The sequence below is a fragment of the Phocoena phocoena genome, chromosome 9 (genome assembly GCF_963924675.1).
Source record: "Phocoena phocoena chromosome 9, mPhoPho1.1, whole genome shotgun sequence".
Classification (NCBI taxonomy): domain Eukaryota; kingdom Metazoa; phylum Chordata; class Mammalia; order Artiodactyla; family Phocoenidae; genus Phocoena; species Phocoena phocoena.
Window position 1 is genome coordinate 48213788 of NC_089227.1, and position 21695 is coordinate 48235482.

Genomic DNA, 21695 nt, shown 5'->3' on the forward strand with positions numbered 1-21695 from the left:
TATGTGACTTTAAACTTAAATTTGAGTTTCTAAACTGCAAAATGAGACTATGTTCTCCTTCCTCAAAGGGTCTTGTGAGGAATGAATGAGTTAATAAATGTGAGGCGCTTTGTATATTTCATCCAATTTGAATTAAATATATTATATCCATAATTATTAATCACCATATATATGCTGAATACAAGGTCACTCTCGAGTTCACATTTTCTCAAGAAGATAAAAAACAAAACAAAGGGCTTCCCTGGTGGCGCAGTGGTTAAGAATCCGCCTGCCAATGCAGGGGACATGGGTTCAAGCCCTGGTCCGGGAAGATCCCACATGCCGCAGAGCAACTAAGCCTGTGCACCACAACTACTGAGCCTACACTCTAGAGCCCACAAGCCATAACTACTGGGACCGCGAGCCACAACTATTGAAGTCCTCATGCCTAGAGCCTGTGCTCTGCAACAAGAGAAGCCACCACAATGAAAAGCCCGCACACCACAACGAAGAGTAGCCCCCGCTTGTCACAACTAGAGAAAGCCTGCGTGCAGCAACAAAGACCCAGTGCAGCCAAAAATAAATTTTAAAAAAAATCCTAAAGAATTAACCACCCCCCCAAATCCTACATTCTTGGCCCCACTAAATATACAGAATTTAGACTTGTAAATAAAATCGTCACATGACTACTTAAAATATTTGATTATTCAGCAAAAATTACATTTAAAAAACATATGCAAACTTAATTCAGAAATATTATTTCCCTTCTAATCTTATTTTATAAAACAATTTTATTTTACACTCCTGCATGTGTTTCATCTTCACCATGAGTTTTCAGAGCATCACATCTTCACTTCTATCTAGGCTGAAAGAAATATAACATGTTTCTAATCTATATTTTATGGGAGTCACTGGAAATATTATTTACAAGTCCTAACTCTCTTAACCTTAGAACACTGTCATGTGTTCTCCCCACCACCTATTAGTCCTTTAGATGTATAGTCACGATCTCTACAACACAGGCAGTGTACTGCTTTTTAAAATGATCTTTAACAGGCTTCTTTAGTGACATCCAACCTTTGTAATTATAAGGCCATTCTTTTAGGAATAATTACTAAATCTATGTAAACATTTTTTTGGCTTCTATTTTATAGACTCATCTGATCACCTCTGTAATTATCCAGCATTAACACTGGTTATGGCCATTTTAGTTTAACATGTCTTCCCTAAGTGATACTTTGTAGGATAAAATAATTGAGCAGACGCCTTAAACTGATTTTATAAGGCCTCGAACATATGCATCTTTTGTATATATCCTCGAATGCATTCTTGAACACATCTTTTTCTTTTCTGAGGGATAACATTTTTTTCTGGAAGGAAAACCCCCTGAATTATAATGTCATAGATTCTTCAACATAGTCTCCACTCTAGCCAAACTGTTAGATTCTCTGTCTCCTAAACTGGTCTTTCTTGTACTTTCCTGTCACCTCTCCTTTGTTTATCTGTTCTTTATACCCTGGAATGTTCTCCTAACCACATTTTGTTTATACAAATACTATCCTTCTTTAGACCCCTGGTCAAATTTTCCATTCTTTTACTCTCAGATGAAAGTCATTTCTCCTTTTGAGTTCCTTTAAGCACCAACAATCTATATATGAGTTTGTATTTATTGCTTTTCATCATTAGTTCTTTTTAAATGTCTTATCTCATCATTAGATCAGAAATTTTCAATGAAGGTGTAACATATTAGAATCACTGGGATGAAAGTGGGAATACAGTATTGAAATAGCCTCAAAACTTATCTAACCTAAACCTGTATCTTTACCTCATTCTTGAATGCACTCTAAAATATTCCCTTCAAGGGCTTCGCTGGTGTCACAGTGGTTGAGAGTCTGCCTGCCGATGCGGGGGACACGGGTTCGTGCAGCAGTCCAGGAAGATCCCACATGCAGCGGAGTGGCTGGGCCTGTGAGCCATGGCCGCTGGGCCTGCGCGCCCGGAGCCTGTGCTCCGCAAGGGGAGCAACGGGAGAGGCCACAACAGTGAGAGGCCCGCGTACCATTAAAAAAAACAAAACAAAAATTCCCTTCAAGTATTTGAGCACTTTTTAATAGCAGAAAACACACAAATTCCCATGGCAATCCATACCATTTTCAGATGGTCATTAATTGCTATAAAGTTCCTTTTCATGAAAAGTTGAAATCAAACTCTATGTAAAAGCTACCAAATTAAGCTGTCTAGGGCAGTGCTATGTGATGAAAATAACATGTGAGCCACATGGTAAATTTTTAATGTGGCTGCCAGACATTTAAACAGTTAAAAGAAATAAGTGACTGCCAGGTTCCTGGGATCCAGGGACAACTTCCCCGGGAGAACGCACAGCGAGCCTCAGGCTGGTGCAACGTCATGCTGGCCCCTGCCGCCGCAGGCTCGCCCCGCACTCTGCGCCCCTCCCTCCCCCCCTGGCCTGAGTGAGCCAGAGCCCCCGAATCAGCTGCTCCTTTATCCCTGTCCTGTCTGAGCAAAAAACAGATGCCCTCCAGCGACCTACATGCAGAGGTGGGGCCAAATCCAAAGCTGAGCCCCTGGGAGCTATGAGAACAAAGAAGAGAAAGGGAAATCTCTCCCAGCAGCCTCAGAAGCAGCGGATTAAAGCTCCACAATCAACTTGATGTCTGTGGAATACATGAATAGACAATGAATAATCCCAAATTGAGGAGGTGGACTTTGAGAGCAAGATCTATGATTTTTTCCCCTTTTCCTCTTTTTGTGAGTGTGTATGTGTATGCTTCTGTGTGAGATTTTGTCTATATAGCTTTGGTTCCACCATTTGTCCTAGAACACCATTTGTTCTATCCGTCCTTTCTTTTTTTTCTTAAATTTTTTTTCTTAATAATTTTAATAACTTTATTTTATTTTACTTTATTTTATCTTACTCTATCTTCTTTCTTTCTTTTTTCCTTCCTTCCCTCCTTCCTTCCTCCCACCGTCCCTCCCTCCCTCCTTTCTTTCTCTCTTTCCTTCTCTTTTCTTTCTTTCCTTCTTTCTTTCTTTCCTTCTTCCTTCCTTCCCGCCTTTCTTTCTTTCTTTCTTCCTACTTCTACTAATTCTTTCTACTTCTTCTCCCTTTTATTCTGAGCCGTGTGCAGGAAAGGCTCTTGGTGCTGCAGCCAGGAGTCAGTGCTGTGCCTCTGAGGTAGGAGAGCCAACTTCAGGACACTGGTCCACAAGAGACCTCCCAGCTCCACATAATATCAAACAGCAAAAATCTCCCAGAGATCTCCATCTCAACACCAGCACCCAGCTTCACTCAACGACCAGCAAGCTACAGTGCTGGACACCCTATGCCAAACAACTAGCAAGACAGGAACACAACCCCACCCATTAGCAGAGAGGCTGCCTAAAATCATAATAAGTCCACAGACACCCCAAAACACACCACCAGACGTGGACCTGCCCACCAGAAAGACAAGATCCAGCCTTATCTACCAGAACACAGGCACTAGTCCCCTCCACCAGGAAGCCTACACAACCCAATGAACCAACCTTAGCCACTGGGGACAGACACCAAAAACAATGGGAACTATGAACCTGCAGCCTGCAAAAAGGAGATCCCAAACACAGTAAGATAAGCAAAATGAGAAGACAGAAAAACACACAGCAGATGAAGGAGCAAGATAAAAACCCACCAGACCTACCTAACAAATGAAGAGGAAATAGGCAGTCTACCTGACAAAGAATTCAGAATAATGATAGTAAAGATGATCCATAATCGTGGAAATACAATAGACAAAATGCAAGAAATATTTAACAAGGACCTAGAAGAACTAAAGATGAAACAAACAACGATGAACAACACAGTAAATGAAATGAAAAATACTATAGATGGAATCACTACCAGAATAACTGAGACAGAAGAACGGATAAGTGACCTGGAAGAAAAAATAGTGGAAATAACTACTGCACAGCAGAATAAAGAAAAAAGAATGAAAAGAACTGAGGACAGTCTCAGAGACATCTGGGACAACATTAAACGCACCAACATTTGAATAATAGGGGTTCCAGAAGAAGAAGAGAAAAAGCAAGGGACTGAGAAGATATTTGAAGAGATTATAGTTGAAAACTTGCCTAATACGGGAAAGGAAATAGTTAATCAAGTCCAGGAAGCACAGAGAGTCCCATACAGGACAAATCCAAGGAGAAATACGCCAAGACACATATTAATCAAACTGTCAAAAATTAAATACAAAGAAAGCATATTAAAAGCAGCAAGAGAAAAACAAATAACACACAAGGGAATCCCCATAAGGTTAACAGCTGATCTTTCAGCAGAAACTCTGCAAGCCAGAAGGGACTGGCAGGACATATTTAAAGTAATGAAAGGGAAAAACCTGCCACCAAGATTACTCTACCCAACAAGGATCTCATTCAGATTTGATGGAGAAATTAAAACCTTTGCAGACAAGCAAAAGCTGAGAGAGTTCAGCACCACCAAACCAGCTTTACAACAAATGCTAAAGGAACTTCTCTAGGCAGGAAACACAAGAGACGGAAAAGACCTACAATAACGAACCCAAACCAATTTAGAAAATGGGAATAGGAACATACATATCAATAATTACCTTAAATGTAAATGGACTAAATGCTCCCACCAAAAGACAGAGATTGGCTGAATGGATACAAAAACAAAACCCATATATATGCTGTCTACAAGAGACCCACTTCAGACCTAGAGACACATACAGACTGAAAGTAAGGGGATGGAAAAAGATATTCCATGTAAAAGAAAACCAAAAGAAAGCTGAAGTAGCAATTCTCACATCAGACAAAACAGACTTTAAAATAAAGACTATTAGACAAAGAAGGACACTACATAATGATCAAGGGATCGACCAAGAAGAAGATATAACCATTGTAAATATTTATGCACCCAACATAGGAGCACCTCAATACATAAGGCAAATACTAACAGCCATAAAAGGGGAAATTCACAGTAACACATTCATAGTAGGGGACTTTTAACACTGCACTTTCACCAATGGACAGATCATCCAAAATGAAAATAAATAAGGAAACACAAGCTTTAAATGATACATTAAACAAGATGAACTTAATTGATATTTATAGGACACTCCATCCAAAAACAACAGAATACACATTTTTCTCAAGTGCTCATGGAACATTCTCCAGGATAGATCATATCTTGGGTCACAAATCAAGCCTTGGCAAATTTAAGAAAATTGAAATTGTATCAAGTTTCTTTTCTGACCACAACACCATAAGACTAGATATCAATTACAGGAAAAGATCTGTAAAAAATACAAACACATGAAGGCTAAACAATATACTACTTAATAACGAAGTGATCACTGAAGAAATCAAAGAGGAAATAAAAAAATACCTAGAAACAGATGACAATGGACACACGACAACCCAAAATCTATGGGATGCAGCAAAAGCAGTTCTAAGAGGGAAGTTTATAGCAATACAAGCCCACCTTAAGAAACAGGAAACGTCTTGAATAAACAACCTAACCTTGCACCTAAAGCAATTAGAGAAAGAAGAAAAAAAAAAACCCCTAAGTTAGCAGAAGGAAAGAAATCATAAAAATCAGATCAGAAATAAATGAAAAAGAAATGAAGAAAACAATAGCAAAGATCAATAAAACTAAAAGCTGGTTCTTTGAGAAGATAAACAAAATTGATAAACCATTAGCCAGACTCATCAAGAAAAAAAGGGAGACTACTCAAATCAATAGAATTAGAAATGAAACAGGAGAAGTAACAACTGACACTGCAGAAATACAAAAGATCATGAGAGATTACTACAAGCAACTCTATGCAAATAAAATGGACAACCTGGAAGAAATGGACAAACCCTTAGAAAGGCACAACCTGCCAAGACTGATTCAGGAAGAAATAGAAAATATGAACAGATCAATCACAAGCACTGAAATTGAAACTGTGATTAAAAATCTGTGATTAAAAATCTTCCAACAAACAAAAGCCCAGGCCCAGATGGCTTCACAGGCGAATTCTATCAAACATTTAGAGAAGAGCTAATACCTATCCTTCTCCAACTCTTCCAAAATACAGCAGAGGGAGGAACACTCCCAAACTCATTCTACGAGGCCACCATCACCTTGATACCAAAACCAGACAAGGATGTCACAAAGAAAGAAAACTACAGGCAATATCACTGATGAACATAGATGCAAAAATTCTCAACAAAATACTAGCAAACAGAATGCAACAGCACATTAAAAGGATCATACACCATGATCAACTGGGGTTTATTCCAGGAATGCAAGGATTCTTCAATACATGCAAATCAATCAATGTGATAAACCATATTAACAAACTGAAGGAGAAAAACCATATGATCATCTCAATAGATGCAGAGAAAGCTTTCAACAAAATTCAACACCCATTTATGATAAAATTCCTGCAGAAAGTAGGCATACAGGGAACGTACCTCAACATAATAAAGGCCATATACAACAAACCCACAGCCAACATCATCCTCAATGGTGAAAAACTGAAAGCATTTCCACTAAGATCAGGAACAAGACAAGGCTGCCCACTCTCACCACTTTTATTCAACATAGTTTTGGAGTTTTAGCCACAGCAATCAGAGAAGAAATGGAAATAAAAGGAATCCATATCAGAAAAGAAGAAAAAAGGTGTCACTGTTTGCAGATGACATGATACTATACATAGAGAATCCTAAAGATGCTACCAGAAAACTACTAGAGCTAATCAATGAATTTGGTATAGTAGCAGGATACAAAAATTAATGCACAGAAATCTCTGGCATTCCTATACACTAATGATGTAAAATCTAAAGTGAAATCAAGAAAACACTCCCATTTACCACTGCAACAAAGAGAATAAAATATCTAGGAATAAACGTACCTAAGAAGACAAAAGACCTGTATGCAGAAAATTATAAGACAATGATGAAAGAAATTAAAGATGATACAAAATAGATGGAGAGATATACCATGCTCTTGGACTGGAAGATTCAACATTATGAAAATTACTACTGAAAGCAATCTATAGATTCAATGCAATCCCTATCAAACTACCACTGGCATTTTTCACAGAACTAGAACAAAAAATTTCACAATTTGTATGGAAACACAAAAGACCCCGAATAGCCAAAGCAATCTTGAGAACGAAAAACGGAGCTGGAGGAATCAGGCTCCCTGACTTCAGACTATACTACAAAGCCACAGTAATCAAGACAGTATGGTACTGGCAGAAAAACAGAAAGCTAGATCAATGGGACAGGATAGAAAGCCCAGAGATAAACCCACACACATATGGTCACCTTATCTTTGATAAAGGAGGCAGGAATGTACAGTGGAGAAAGGACAGCCTCTTCAATAAGTGGTGCTGGGAAAACTGGACAGGTACATGTAAAAGTATGAGATTAGATCTCCCTAACACCATACACAAAAATAAGCCCCAAATGGATTAAAGACCTAAATGTAAGGCCAGAAACTATCAAACTCTTAGAGGAAAACATAGGCAGAACACTCTATGACATAAATCACAGCAAGATCCTTTCTGACCCACCTCCTAGAGAAATGGAAATAAAAACAAAAATAAACAAATGGGACCTAATGAAACTTCAAAGCTTTTGCACAGCAAACCATAAACAAGACCAAAAGACAACCCTCAGAATGGGAGAAAATATTTGCAAATGAAGCAACTGACAAAGGATTAATCTCCAAAATTTACAAGCAGCTCATGCAGCTCAATAACAAAAAAACAAACAACCCAATCCAAAAATGGGCAGAAGACCTAAATAGACATTTCTCCAAAGAAGATATACAGACTGCCAACAAACACATGAAAGAATATTCAACATCATTAATCATTAGGGAAATGCAAATCAAAACTACAATGAGATATCATCTCACACCAGTCAGAATGGCCATCCTCAAAAAATCTAGAAACAATAAATGCTGGAGAGGCTGTGGAGAAAAGGGAACACTCTTGCCCTGCTGGTGGGAATGTGAATTGGTTCAGCCACTATGGAGAACAGTATGGAGGTTCCTTAAAAAAACTACAAATAGAACTACCATATGACCCAGCAATCCCACTACTGGGCATATACCCTGAGAAAATCATAATTCAAAGAGTCATGTACCAAAATGTTCATTTCACCTCTATTTACAATAGCCTGGAGATGGAAACAACCTAAGTGCCCCATCGGATGAATGGATAAAGAAGATGTGGCACATATATACAATGGAGTATTACTCAGCCATAAAAAGAAATGAAATTGAGCTATTTGTAATGAGGTAGATAGACCTAGAGTCTGTCATACAGAGTGAAGTAAGTCAGAAAGAAAAAGACAAGTACCGTATGCTAACACATATATATGGAATTTAAGAAAAAAAAATGTCATGAAGAACCTAGGGGTAAGACAGCAATAAAGCCACAGACCTACTGGAGAACGGACTTGAGGATATGGGGAGGGGGAAGGGTGAGCTGTGACAAAGCGAGAGAGAGTCATGGACATATACACACTAACAAACGTAAGGTATATAGCTAGTGGGAAGCAGCCGCATGGCACAGGGATATCGGCTTGGTGCTTTGTGACAGCCTGGAGGGGTGGGATAGGGAGGGTGGGAGGGAGGGAGACGCAAGAGGGAAGAGATATGGGGACATATGTATATGTATAACTGATTCACTTTGTTATAAAGCAGCAACTAACACACCATTGTAAAGCAATTATACCCCAATAAAGATGTTAAAAAGAAAAACAAACAACCCAATCCAAAAATGGGCAGAAAACCTAAATAGACATTTCTCCAAAGAAGATATACAGACTGCCAACAAACACGTGAAAGAATGCTCAACATCACTAATCATTAGGGAAATGCAAATCAAAACTACAATGAGATATCATCTCACACCAGTCAGAATGGCCATCATCAAAATATCTAGAAACAATAAATGCTGGAGAGGGTGTGGAGAAAAGGGAACACTCCTGCACTGCTGGTGGGAACGTGAATTGGTACAGCCACTATGGAGAACGGTGTGGAGGTTCCTTAAAAAACTACAAATAGAACTACCATATGACCCAGCAATCCCACTACTGGGCATATACTCTGAGAAAACCATAATTCAAAAAGTGTCATGTACCAAAATGTTTATTGCAGCTCTATTTACAATAGCCTGGAGATGGAAACAACCTAAGTGCCCATCATCAGATGAATATATAAAGAAGATGTGGCACATATATACAATGGAATATTACTCAGCCATAAAAAGAAACGAAATTGAGCTCTTTGTAATGAGGTGGATAGACCTAGAGTGTGTCATACAGAGTGAAGTAAGTCAGAAAGAGAAAGACAAATACCATATGCTAACACATATATATGGAATTTAAGAAAAAAAATGTCATGAAGAACCTAGGGGTAAGACAGGAATAAAGACACAGACCTACTGGAGAACGGACTTGAGGATATGGGGAAGGGGAAGGGTGAGCTGTGACAAAGCGAGGGAGAGGCATGGACACATATACACTATCAAACGTAAAATAGATAAGTAGTGGGAAGCAGCCGCATAGCACAGGGATATCGGCTCGGTGCTTTGTGACCGCCTGGAGGGGTGGGATAGGGAGGGGGGGAGGGAGAGAGATGCAAGAGGGTAGAGATATGGGAACATATGTATATGTATAACTGATTCACTTTGTTATAAAGCAGAAAGTAACACACCATTGTAAAGCAATTATACCCCAATAAAGATGTTAAAAAAATAAAATAAAATGCCTATATGAAAAAAAAGAATTAAGTGAAAATAATTTTAATAAACACATTTTATTTAATATATCCAAAATATTATCATTCTGACATATACCATGATATTTCGTGTTTTTTTCATACTAAGCTTTTGAACTTTATATGCATTTACCATAATTAATCATACTTAATCTCATACATATTTCACATTTACAGCACATCTCAATTCCGACTAGCTACATTTCAAGTGCTCAATGGCCACATGTGGCTAGTGGCCACCAAAATGGACAGTCTAACTCTAGAGCCATATGCACACACTTAATCACTTTTACATCTGATAGTTCTATGAATAGTTGAAAACAGATGTCAACCGAGGCTAACCATTCCCAATTACTTGAACCACTCTCCATAACGCATGCTTTCGAGCCCCTTCAAGACTGAGTCTGGGCCTACAGTGTTGAGACTTGGTTATATTTAAACAGTAAATACAACCATTTAAATTGAATTTAGCACTATCAGAACAATTTGCCAAGTTTCTACCAATGTTGGATTATTATAAATTTCATGTAATACTTCTCCCAAGTTTTTAAGATATTTTAAACCAACAGAAAAGTTGCAAGAATAGTACAACGAACAACTATTTACCATGCTGAACTATTTAAAAGTATTTGCAGACCATGTGTCTGCAAATTTAGACCATCATCCCTAAATATCTTAGCAAGTATCACCTAAGAAGAAAGAATAGTTTCTTGTATAGTTCTTATATTTTCATTATAATACCCATGAAATTAAATATAATAGTATGTATTGTATAATCCATATATGAATTTCCTTGATTGTCCCAGTGATATCCTTTACGATTAAAAAAATTTTTTTTTGATTTAGGAACCTTGAACCAAGAATCACACATTGCATTTAGTTTTCATTCCGCTTTAGTCTCCTTTAATTCGAATTGTTTTCCTTTTTGTTTTTCAGGAGTCAAGTATTACTTACAACAAAATTTTAGTATTAAAAGTGTATTGAGAATCCAATTTCATTAGAATTAATAGGCTGACTGCTGGTTCTCTTCTTTTTCTAGCCCCACATATTTTCCCTTAAGACCTTTTACTTAGGTCCCTTCATGGAAGTTATTTACAAACTCTCAAAGGAGAAAAACCCACAATGGAACACAAAATCATCTACTGTATATACCTAACTTGCTGCACTCTCTGTATTTAATTCACAATATTTTATCCATATCTGATATGTTATGTTTAAAAGAATGTTTACACCAACAATTGCAATCTGCCAGACCATCTGGATTATTTTAATAATTCTCTGTAATTTTTGACATAGTTTCTATTTTACTATAAAAACATGGCACAACTAAAGTCTGACATATTTTACTCAAAATAAAAAAGCATTAAGATTAGGTAATTAAAAGAATCAAGTCCTCAAATACATTATAACCCATGCTAATAATGCTTTGCCAGTGTAGATACAGGTAATTTTTAACCACAAAATTCTATATAAACGAACAGGGATATGTTAATTAATCATAACTGTTAATCTGTTAATGAAAAGTAATGTCCTTCCAGAATACAGATGTTTTTAAACTGTAACTTAGAATGTATTGGGATATAGTCTAAGATGTATTAGAATGCTAGCTTGAGAAATAATTATAATAGAATGCCAAATTGCTTTCATTCTTTTATGATCCAAATCTTTTCTGGAATCAATGAGTTAAAGAACTGAATCTGTCATTAATTCTTTCTGATTTTTTTTTTTTACACAGTACTATTACCCTTTATATGTCAGCAATTAATTATGTCTTAAGTGGCATTCTCTCAAAACCCTCTCCCCACCCCCCTTCAAATTAAAGTAATCTTTCTTCATATGTCAGAGATATTTCTATGATTCAATATTCATCTTTTTAGAAAATCTGCTAAATTTATCCTACAAATTCTGAACTGGGCTTATGAACTAATTCTTACTATCTTCATCTCTCCTTGCTTTGGATCTCTTTTATTGTCTTGGTTCTTCCACAGTTACCTGAATTCACTAGGTCCCCTTCAGCTGCAGTGTCACAGGAGTTTTACTGTTGTCACAAATATACATATCATAGCCATACAATTTCAGTAAAAATTATACCTCTTCCTCTGCCTTTTGCCCTTCAAACGAGCCATCCATGAAATCACCAGTAATTTTTGAAAATAATAAAGACTTAATGAAGAATAACGTTAGTATTTTCTAATTGTTAGAGATATCTGAAAAACCCTAGTATTATTCATCTTCTTAACTGCTGCAATGGAAATTTCAAAATACTCCTTTCTGGGCAACACTCCCCTATTATCTCCACATTGACTCAATGTTAAATGGAATCACTGATTCTATGTTAAGTTACTGTTTACAGATGTGTCCTTTATATAAGCAAATAAAGCAATAAAAACCAGTTCAGTAGTTCCCAAATTATGAAAGAACTTGTTAAATTTTTAAAACATATTTTATAGAAATCAGTTTGTATCTTCCCTATAAAAACTTGTGTGAAAGTGGTTATTAGATACCTAGGTTTACTCTAAAAGCGTGTTTTAAATGTATGTAGCTGTATGTTACAATTCTGAACACATTTTTTCTACCCCTACCAAATCCAAGATGTCCCCAAGTCATGAGAATCCAAAGTCTAAAAGACATAAAAAGACACCTACGGCTAAGGGAAAAATGATTTTGTCCAGGTACAGAGGGCACTAGGTGAGCAAAGGAAGGGTCCTCCATCTCATGGAAGTGGTAATACTTATGAAGTATGGCACATAATACATGGTCAACAACAGCAGACCATGGGTATCTGAGTACTCTGAATACTGCGGCAAGAGAGTTCTAAGTTTTTAAACTTTAAAAATATAAAAATGGTTGGTCAAACTTCCTAACATACAGTGAAGGATAGAATATAAAATATAATCATCTAATTTGATTTCTTTTAATAGTAACTTGCCTATTCTAAATCCTTTGCAATTAAGTATCATCTAGAAAGTTTCTTGATAACTTTAGTTGTTCAGAAGGACATGAAACAATACCCTTAGATTATTAGCTGTTCCTACTACCTTAAAATTAAGGCAAAGTAAATATAAATTACTGCTTTATCTTTTAAAAAATAATTATTTTGCTTTTAAGACTATACATTCTCAAAGAGTCAGATGGTAGGAGAAAAATGGGAAGACAGAAAAATTGGGTGGGAAATAAGAATGGTCTCCAAATGGTAGAGAATATAAAACACAAAAGAATTGGTGCCCTTAAGGAAACATTAAAGTGACATTATTTCCTATATTTTCAGAACTTAAATTCAAAATACTTACTGTACTTGCTCCAGAAATATGATAAATCAAAATCACAAGTTGCATCCAGCCTTTCCATTCATCTGTTTGTTCTCTATTTAACACTTTAGTCTGTGTAAAAGAATCAAAATTTGCTTTAAAATTCATCATGAAGCTATTATTTGGACAGTATACATTAAATATGTTAACATTTTTCTCATAGGATATAAAGCTAATGCTTCTTTCAAAAGAACGTTGGGGGAAAATCAGTTAAAGATTGTCATTTTATTTCTTGATAAAAGAGATAATAAAACTATTTAAAGTATAATATGAATTTGGAAATGAATATAAAAGAGACTTTAAATATTTAAGTTGATACTTATGGTTTTATATTAAGATTACTTTTAAACTATGACAGATATGTTTGTAAATCTAAATAAATGGCATTTAATAATTTTCTTTAAGAGAATCTTAGAATTTCAGTTAGAAAAGATCTTACAGTTCTTTTATACTTTATTGTGGGGAAAAAAGCTCCTTTATTATACTTTATTTTCTCTAGAATATTCCCACTGGAAATGAAGAACTGATTAATCATCCTCATATGAAAGTTATCTTACAACAGAATTTATTAATTCAAATAAATGACTTATAAAGGAGTTATATTAATATTCTGAGCAATTACAGTAATTCTAAAATAGGAATTCAGAATATTGTGAACAGTGCCCACATTATTATATAAGTTCTAATTTGTGTGTACATGTCTGACTATATAAACATATAAATATAAAAAGTGTTTATTAGTATAATTATATGTTTTTAACTTATAAATGATAATACTATCTCATGTTTGAAGACCATTACAAAATTGGGAGCACCTCAACTTTCTCCATCCTCAAGCAGGCAAAATGACACCAAGTCATGATATCTTTTTCACAGGTCATTATTTTCCAACTTTTCAACAATCTTTATGAAACTATGATCTTTCTCCAAACTGTTTCAAAAAAGCAACAGTTAAGAGTCCACTAAGTGAAGTACAGCTGCAATATTCCTTCATTCTCTTCTATATATGTAAATGTTTGTATATTATGGCATGATAAATATTATTTCGTTAATCTACACTTTGTAATGAGATGAAAAGGATAAGATGAACTAAAAAGAAAATGACTCTTACCTCCTTAGTATTTTCATTGTAAAATACTCCCAAAACCAAGATGTAGATAATTGGAATAAAGAAAGTTGAATGTGTATAAAATTTGTTTTCCTTCATAAATAGATTTGCACGGTCACACATATAGAAATAAGCCATGATCAGGCCAAGTTTGCAGAAAGACTGTAAAAGTATTCCTAATGGAGACACAGGCGGATTGATAATATTTTTCTTTTCTTCTCCACTTTCCAAATCAGTACAAGGCTTATTCTTCCGATGAGCGTTATGATGAATTATATAAAAAATTAAATATCCAATAATAGATAAAGTGAAAAAACAAGCAGCTAGCTTCTGTAGGAGAGTAAGAGGAGGCCGAGGTTGACAACAGGAACCATCTACAGGCTTCAAAATCCTATTGCAATACACGTTCATAAGAATCATTGCACTCTGTGAAAAAACCAAGTTATTTCATTATTATCTTGTCAGTAATGTATTTCCCATTAGATTTTCTCCTGTGAATACTACCGTTTCAGCACTGAAACCAAAATGCTTTTGTACTTTTTGCTACCATTTCCCAAACACTGATGTAAATAATGGTATTCCTTCAATCTGTAAATAACTAGTTCAGGGTTTTTCCAACTTCTTGGGTTATTAACCGTAATGAAAAATTCATTTTATAATGTGACTCAGAACACATATATGGGAAACAATACCTATCCTTACTACTTGGAATGCATCTGACTTTTTTCCATTCTATTCTTTAAAAAAAGAAAAAAAATGCTGATTTCATGGCTGTTAATGGGCTGTGACCTTTGGTTACAAAAATACTGACAGATGTCAAGGACCAAAGAAATTTAAATAGCAGATTTTCAATACAAAAGATACCAAGATACTTAAGATAGAGTCCCAGTCTTTAGATGTGAAAAAAGAATATAAAATAACGGCCACCAAAAATAATTAATTCTTAGCTAACAGTATTTATAATATGCCCTTCATTTGGTTTACAGTTTATGGACCACTTAGGATTCAACAGTTTTAAGATTTCTAATTTTAAATGAGGTGTAGAATCTTCAACATGGTTTCATTATAATAAAAATATTCTAGGCAAGCTGTTAAGTATTTCTAGTTGAAGGTTCAGTCAAATCTAGTTTATGAAAACTGTATAGTTTAGGTACCCCTAGAACTCTTAAGATGATTATATTATTTAAGCCTAAAACATTCAAAGTACTCAGTTATTTAGAAAATCTCATTCTCTTAGCTCTGAGACTTCAGGAGACTCTGAGCCTGGAACTCTTGCAGATACTAGCCTACAAACTCCATCCCAAGGTTCTTAACCAGTTCCAGGGAGTCCACAAAGCCCTGAAAAAATATGGAGAACCGTGTGTGTGTGTGTGTGTGTGTGTGTGTGTGTGTGTGTGTATGCAGACATGCATTTTTCTTCAGGAGAGGAATACAACCATTACTTTTAATCAGATACAGGGTTATGTGATCCTCAAAAAGGTTAAGAACAACTGCTTTATAAGAAAACAATAACTCTAAGTAACATCTATTGTACTATGTGTGAAAATTTATAATTATGCAGCTCTCTTTTGTACTTAACCTAAAATCCTTTTCCACCCATCAATCTGGATTTGTTCAGTATCTACTTTGTACATTGAATCATGTTTAGGGTATCAGAACTAGAAGGAAATAATAAAAATCATTCTACATATTAAAAAAATGTGCTCTTCACAGAAGTTTTTTTTTTTTAACGGTACGCGGGCCTCTCACTGTTGTGGCCTCTCCCGTTGCGGAGCACAGGCTCCGGACGCGTAGGCTCAGCGGCCATGGCTCACAGGCCCAGCTGCTCCGCGACATGTGGGATCTTCCCGGAATGGGGCACGAACCCGTGTCCCCTGCATCGGCAGGTGGACTCTCAACCACTGCGCCACCAGGGAAGCCCTTCACAGAAGTTTAATCTTGTAAATTTAAGGTTCAAGGCTAAGAGAATATAAAGCAGTAGTTTTCAAACACGAGTGTGCTGAGAACTTATAAGCTTTATATGAAACAAGGGATATTAAGAGTAACTAGCACTCACTAAATGAAGTCGCATTTCCTCCCTTCCGTAACTTTCTCCCTTAGAGTATACTAAAACTCTCACTTATATATTCAGCTAAGTGATGGAAAGCAAAATTATTTCTAGATCTATGTTTAGATAGACTAACTGCAACTAATTAAGACTGCAATTAAATTATTTGTTACATTATAGTGACATATAGCTATAACCAATTAGATATCACAGTCTGTACTGACAGATACAAGAATTCTTACAGTTTCTCTGCTTGATTCAGGAAGATGTAAGCCATCCAAAGATTCCATGATGGTTTCTTGAGCAATTAATTTGGAAACACTGAACATCTTAACATTCGATTTAGAATTTCTGGTGCTGCTATTCAAAATACTGATTGCAGCTTCATTGTAGGCATCTATCTTCTCATTAGTGATCATTTTCCTATTTTCACTTAACAGATCTTCATAAACAGGATCTGCACATGAAACATATTTTTAAAAATACCCTTAAAAATCCCTACTGGTAGAAATTATAATCATTCAAGTTAGTTAACTGCATTTCATATTTTGTTGTTAAAGTTCAGAGAACTCCAAGCACTTAATAATTCATTTTAAAATAAAGTTGGCCAAGGTTTGCAATAGATTTCCTATCTTGTATTCAATTTTTGAATCAATCCATAACCCTCTTAAAGTTAAAGAACTTTTATACCTCTTCTCTCTTAGGTACATAGCTTTCAGGAAACATTTTTATGTTCTAGCGTGTCTTAAGAGCTTAAAAATTTTGGATGCTGGGTTATAGCAGGTAACCGGAGTTTAAAACTGGATTATGGAAGATGGCCTAATTAAGAATAGCAGCCAATCTTTTTTTCCTCCTGTTGCTGATTCATTTTGCAAACTTTGTTCACACAATTAGGAGGTAATATTATTAAGGATCGAGGTCTTTTATCACGTACCATAAATCATTTAAATTTAACTTTTTCCTCACTTTAGTAATAGAAAGGTTAACAATGAGTCTGTAATGAAATAGGGATTTTGGAAGAGATTATCACCACCGTGTTGTTTCTCTCAGCTTGACATTAAACTTGGAAACAATCGTAAGAGTTTCTGACAAACAACATGAATTGCTAAAATACCCAAGGCATTTCGTATTGTGCTAGGCATTAAAGAATGGACATTCAATAAACTCCTGAAATGACTTGATCTAATGTCAACTTTCTCTTAAAGAATTTCATTACCAAGTATAAGCTAGCTGGTTTGAATTTAAATATATTGTCGATTCCAAAGAATATTTACTTCCAATGAACCTAATATTATGAACCAGACAATTTTTTCTCTATTTCCCAATCACAATAAGTATTACTTGGTAAGAAATTAAAAAATCAGAGGCAAACATCTTATTTGCCTTTAGGACTTATTCTCTTTGTTATACTCTGCAGCTGTTCTACCTGCTAAGGTTCCTTGGAGAATCTCTCTATTTATTATTAATTTTTTTTTACTTATTATATTTATTAGTCTGTCTATTCCTTAAGTTCAAAACAGGAAAGCAAATAGCTCAAATTTATTCTAATTTTTCAAATCTTATTTCAAAATTTATTCTCATAAAGTAGTAATTCTGCTTCTTGAAATAGAAAATAGAAACCTATACCTCAAAATATATACAAAATGACATTTTTTCATTACTTATCCCTTACCTTGTAAGACCCAATACACATCACTAGTCTTTGCCAATTTTTCTAAAAGTGGTGCTATGGAGGTAATGTTCATTTTATATTGGGAAAGTGCTTCGTTGCTGCCATTGTGAATTTTAATAGACCACTAAGAGGAAGTAAAAATTAAACATTAATTATTTGTCACAGAAAAATTAAAGTATATCATTTCCTCTGTTGTAACAAAGGTTATTTTAAGATAATTCCCATTCTTATTCAATATTAGAATAAAGTATGGTCAAATTATTTCATGAAATATATGAAGGCAGTTATAAAAAGCTGATATAAAATTAGACTTTCAATGTATAACGTTCAAGAAGAATGTAATTTTAGATATAAAATAATATTGACATTTACCATCAAATTTCCTAAGTTCATTCACATCTTTTAAAAAAATTATCCATCTAATTAATAGAAATAGGAATTAAAATATAAGTATAATCAAGAATTCTATATAACATAAGTTAATTTTTTCTTAGCATGTTCTTAAGTATGAAACAAAAATCATTATGTAAGAATACAGATAATAACTTACTGTGGCAGCTCCTGCTACAACCACATGGGGCTTTGCAACAGAATCCTGAAGAAAGAAAAGTCTTTATAATAGTGTTATATTCAGTTCAGGAAATTAACGCAAGTAATATCCCTTAATTTTTTCCCTTAAATTTAAGTTCTTCTTCCATTTAAATGCATTTTAATTTTCTAGGGTTCCTTATCAGATTCTTGTTACAAGATGGACACCCCATGCCTAAAACCTTACATGGTTATATGACTATACAGGATGGCATGAGGCTTGTATGGCTAATTCTCTGGTGTTCTTTATAACAAAAACAAAGACAAAAAAACACTACTGAAATCTAACACAGTCTGAATTCTGAGTAAACTGTGTAAAGCTCTAGTATATTATGTCAGCCAATTAAAAAGTATTCTTGGAAGCCTAAAGGGTATACAGTTTAAGTGTTAAATAAAATGCAGTGCTCTAAAGAAACATGATCTTTTGGGAAAGCCAATCTAGTATGTATTTAACAGTAAACTGATAATTATTATAGACCATAATGTGGGAAAAAATGAGAAATTTGGTAGAGATCCTCACCTAGTACAAATTATACTATTAATAATACTATCAGTTATATAGTACTTAGTAATTTACTAAGTATTTCTCTTAAATTAGCTCATTTTAATATAGATTCTTGCCACTTGTTAGATAGGCAGGAAGATATTATACATATCTTATAAAAAAAAAGGCGATAGACTCAGAAAGGTTTATAGCTATTGCTGAGGCCTGGCAGGAACAAAGCCAGAACTTAAGTCTTCCAACTACTGGGTTCAATGCATCTTCCACAACATAGAAGATCTGATAATACAATCACACAATCAAACAATGCACAATTGTTTCTTGTGCACAAGAAACAATTAAAAACAAGAAATCAGAAAAAGTCCAACCCATATATAAAAATAGAAGTGACAGTTACTGTCTCATTATGAAGCTAAAACATGCTCAGTGGAGAAAACTATGAAAGCAGAGAAAATAACGAAATTAATCTATTTCTTGTCAGAGATATTCCAGTTTCCAGTCTAGCATACTCCATTTTACATTGCTACTTTAGTGAAACTTTCCTCATCTGTAGGTGGCTCCCTTTCTCACTCTTCACAGTGGTTATCCCAAATCATTTTTTCCTTACACAGGTCCCTCCTGTCCTCCTCACTTTTGGCATAAAGCCTAATTCTCAAACTTCACAGAGAAAACAGAATTCATCTGGCTTGTGTGCTCTTGCCTTCCTTCCTCCATTCTTACAACTTTGTCCATATGCTCACCCAGTCTACCTTCCTCTGACAGGAGAGTAAACAAAATATGTTCCTATTCTGCTTAATGGCTAACCCATTGCTCTGCATTTATATCTCCTCCCTTTTTACTTCTGGAGCTATATCCATAAGTTATCTCCTCAGACTCCTGATTTATCCATTTCATCCTTCTCTACTCTTCTTTCTTCCTTCAATCCACAAAATGTTAAATCATCTTTATCCGCAAAAAATGCTCCTTCAATCTCGTCTCACTGTCAAATTCTTGCCGTTCACACTCCTGACCAACAGATTACTTGGAAGAGCATTCCGCTTTCACTATGCTAATTTCTATATCTCTCATTTATGCCTCAACTTACCATGTTTTGATTTTGAATTAACCATCCATTAAAACTGCCCTCAGAGCCCATTAATGAACTCTGAATTGCCAAGTCCTGTAGTTTCATTCTACCCTATATAGTTCCTAAAGTGACACTATCTACTTTTTAAAACTCTTTCCTTCTCTGTGTGTAATATTAGTTATTCTTCTTCTGCTTTTCTTCTTACCCCTTTTACTACCTCCTCTAATAATCTTTTTTATAGTTCCATTTCTACACTCTCTTCTTTAATCTATACTTGCTTCTTATTCAATTATTTCTATTCAAGTCACCTCAAATATCAACTCACTCCATACCAAGACTCCCCAAATCCATCTAAGTAGCTCAGACTTAATGACTACTGTTCACCTGTAGAATTAAATCTAAATTGCTGGTTTCCTTAATTACCTATATCTGCCACTCACCTAGAAGCTCTTTGAGGAGAGGAACTCTGTTATGTTAACCAGGGTATCAACGGTGTTTAGCCTGGTGCCTAAAATATGGCAGCTGATTTATAAATATCTGTTGGATAACAGTAGAGTTGTTTAAATTCAACTTTGCTTTTATGCCTATAAGTCTATTTCAGTTCATAAGTATATCTTTCTAATCCACTGTTCTTCTAGAAATATTATCTCCTCTGTAAAGCTTTCTTAGATCCTCACTACTCTAAACCACCCTCATCCTAAGTGCCTCTATCCATGGTGCTTTCATAGTTCTTTGTGCTCAGTTCTATTGTTACCCTTCATATTATCATACCTTTATTCATAAGAAAGTCACTATCTACTAGATTGCACATTCCTCAAGGCCTGAGACTGGGGCTAATTCCCAGTCACATTCCTAATACTTAGAACAAAGTTAGTAACAGTACATACATAATAAAAATATACAACTTTGTATTCTCAGGATCTAGCAGCTTATTATGGAATTATTAAAAAATAAATATATAAATACATGCATACATACATACATACTCTTTGATTGAAACCAATGAACTAATCAATCTCAGGTAACTACATGGCCATCTATCCAAATAAGTTGAATCTTTCCTCTCCCCCAATAATCACAAGGAGTTTTACAACAGAATCTAAAGCTCCAAAAACTAGTGTTAGCAAATTATAAGAACAGAAGATCTGAATATGCAATATATCTCCAGGTTAGTAAATAACAAAGGCTTTTTGTGATCTTGCCTGACTTATAAATTATATTACACTGATGTTTGTTTAACTGTGAATTTCTACTACTTTAATGGATATACTTTCAGGTCCAGCACAAAGGTAAAATGCATGTTTAAATCATCTGAAATATACTCATAACATTATACTTCTGGACATTTAAAAACACATCAATAAAAACAAAATTATGTGAGATCCCAATTTTCCAGAAAGTTGAATTCTAGAAGTTGTCTGCATGTTTGTTTTTTGAAAACTTAAACATTTTCTTAAAGAAACAAAGTTAAAAATGTTGACTAGGTTCTCACTGGATCCTACCAAAGTCTATTTGGTTGCCGTACTAAACACTTATTGGGAAAAGAAGCAAAGAAAAATATCATTGTAACACAAGTAATTAAGCAAAACAAGGTCAACAAAATTGAATATTGTTTTATCCATCCCAAAT

General features: G+C 35.0%; 1 protein-coding gene across 2 annotated transcripts in view; it reads right to left on the bottom strand.

Annotated features, from left to right (window-relative positions):
- CASD1 (CAS1 domain containing 1) overlaps window positions 1-21695 on the bottom strand; it is a 73752-nt gene that overhangs the window by 27482 nt on the left and 24575 nt on the right. The window contains exons 6-10 of one of the 2 annotated variants that reach the window (XM_065883890.1): window positions 18461-18505; window positions 17911-18034; window positions 16481-16695; window positions 14195-14617; window positions 13066-13155 (exon numbers count right to left, since the gene is read on the bottom strand). In XM_065883890.1, coding sequence (XP_065739962.1) covers window positions 13066-13155; window positions 14195-14617; window positions 16481-16695; window positions 17911-18034; window positions 18461-18505 — 897 coding nt within the window. Of the gene's footprint in view, window positions 1-13065; window positions 13156-14194; window positions 14618-16480; window positions 16696-17910; window positions 18035-18460; window positions 18506-21695 lie in introns of those variants that run through there. The other variant, XM_065883892.1, reaches the window with a different exon arrangement.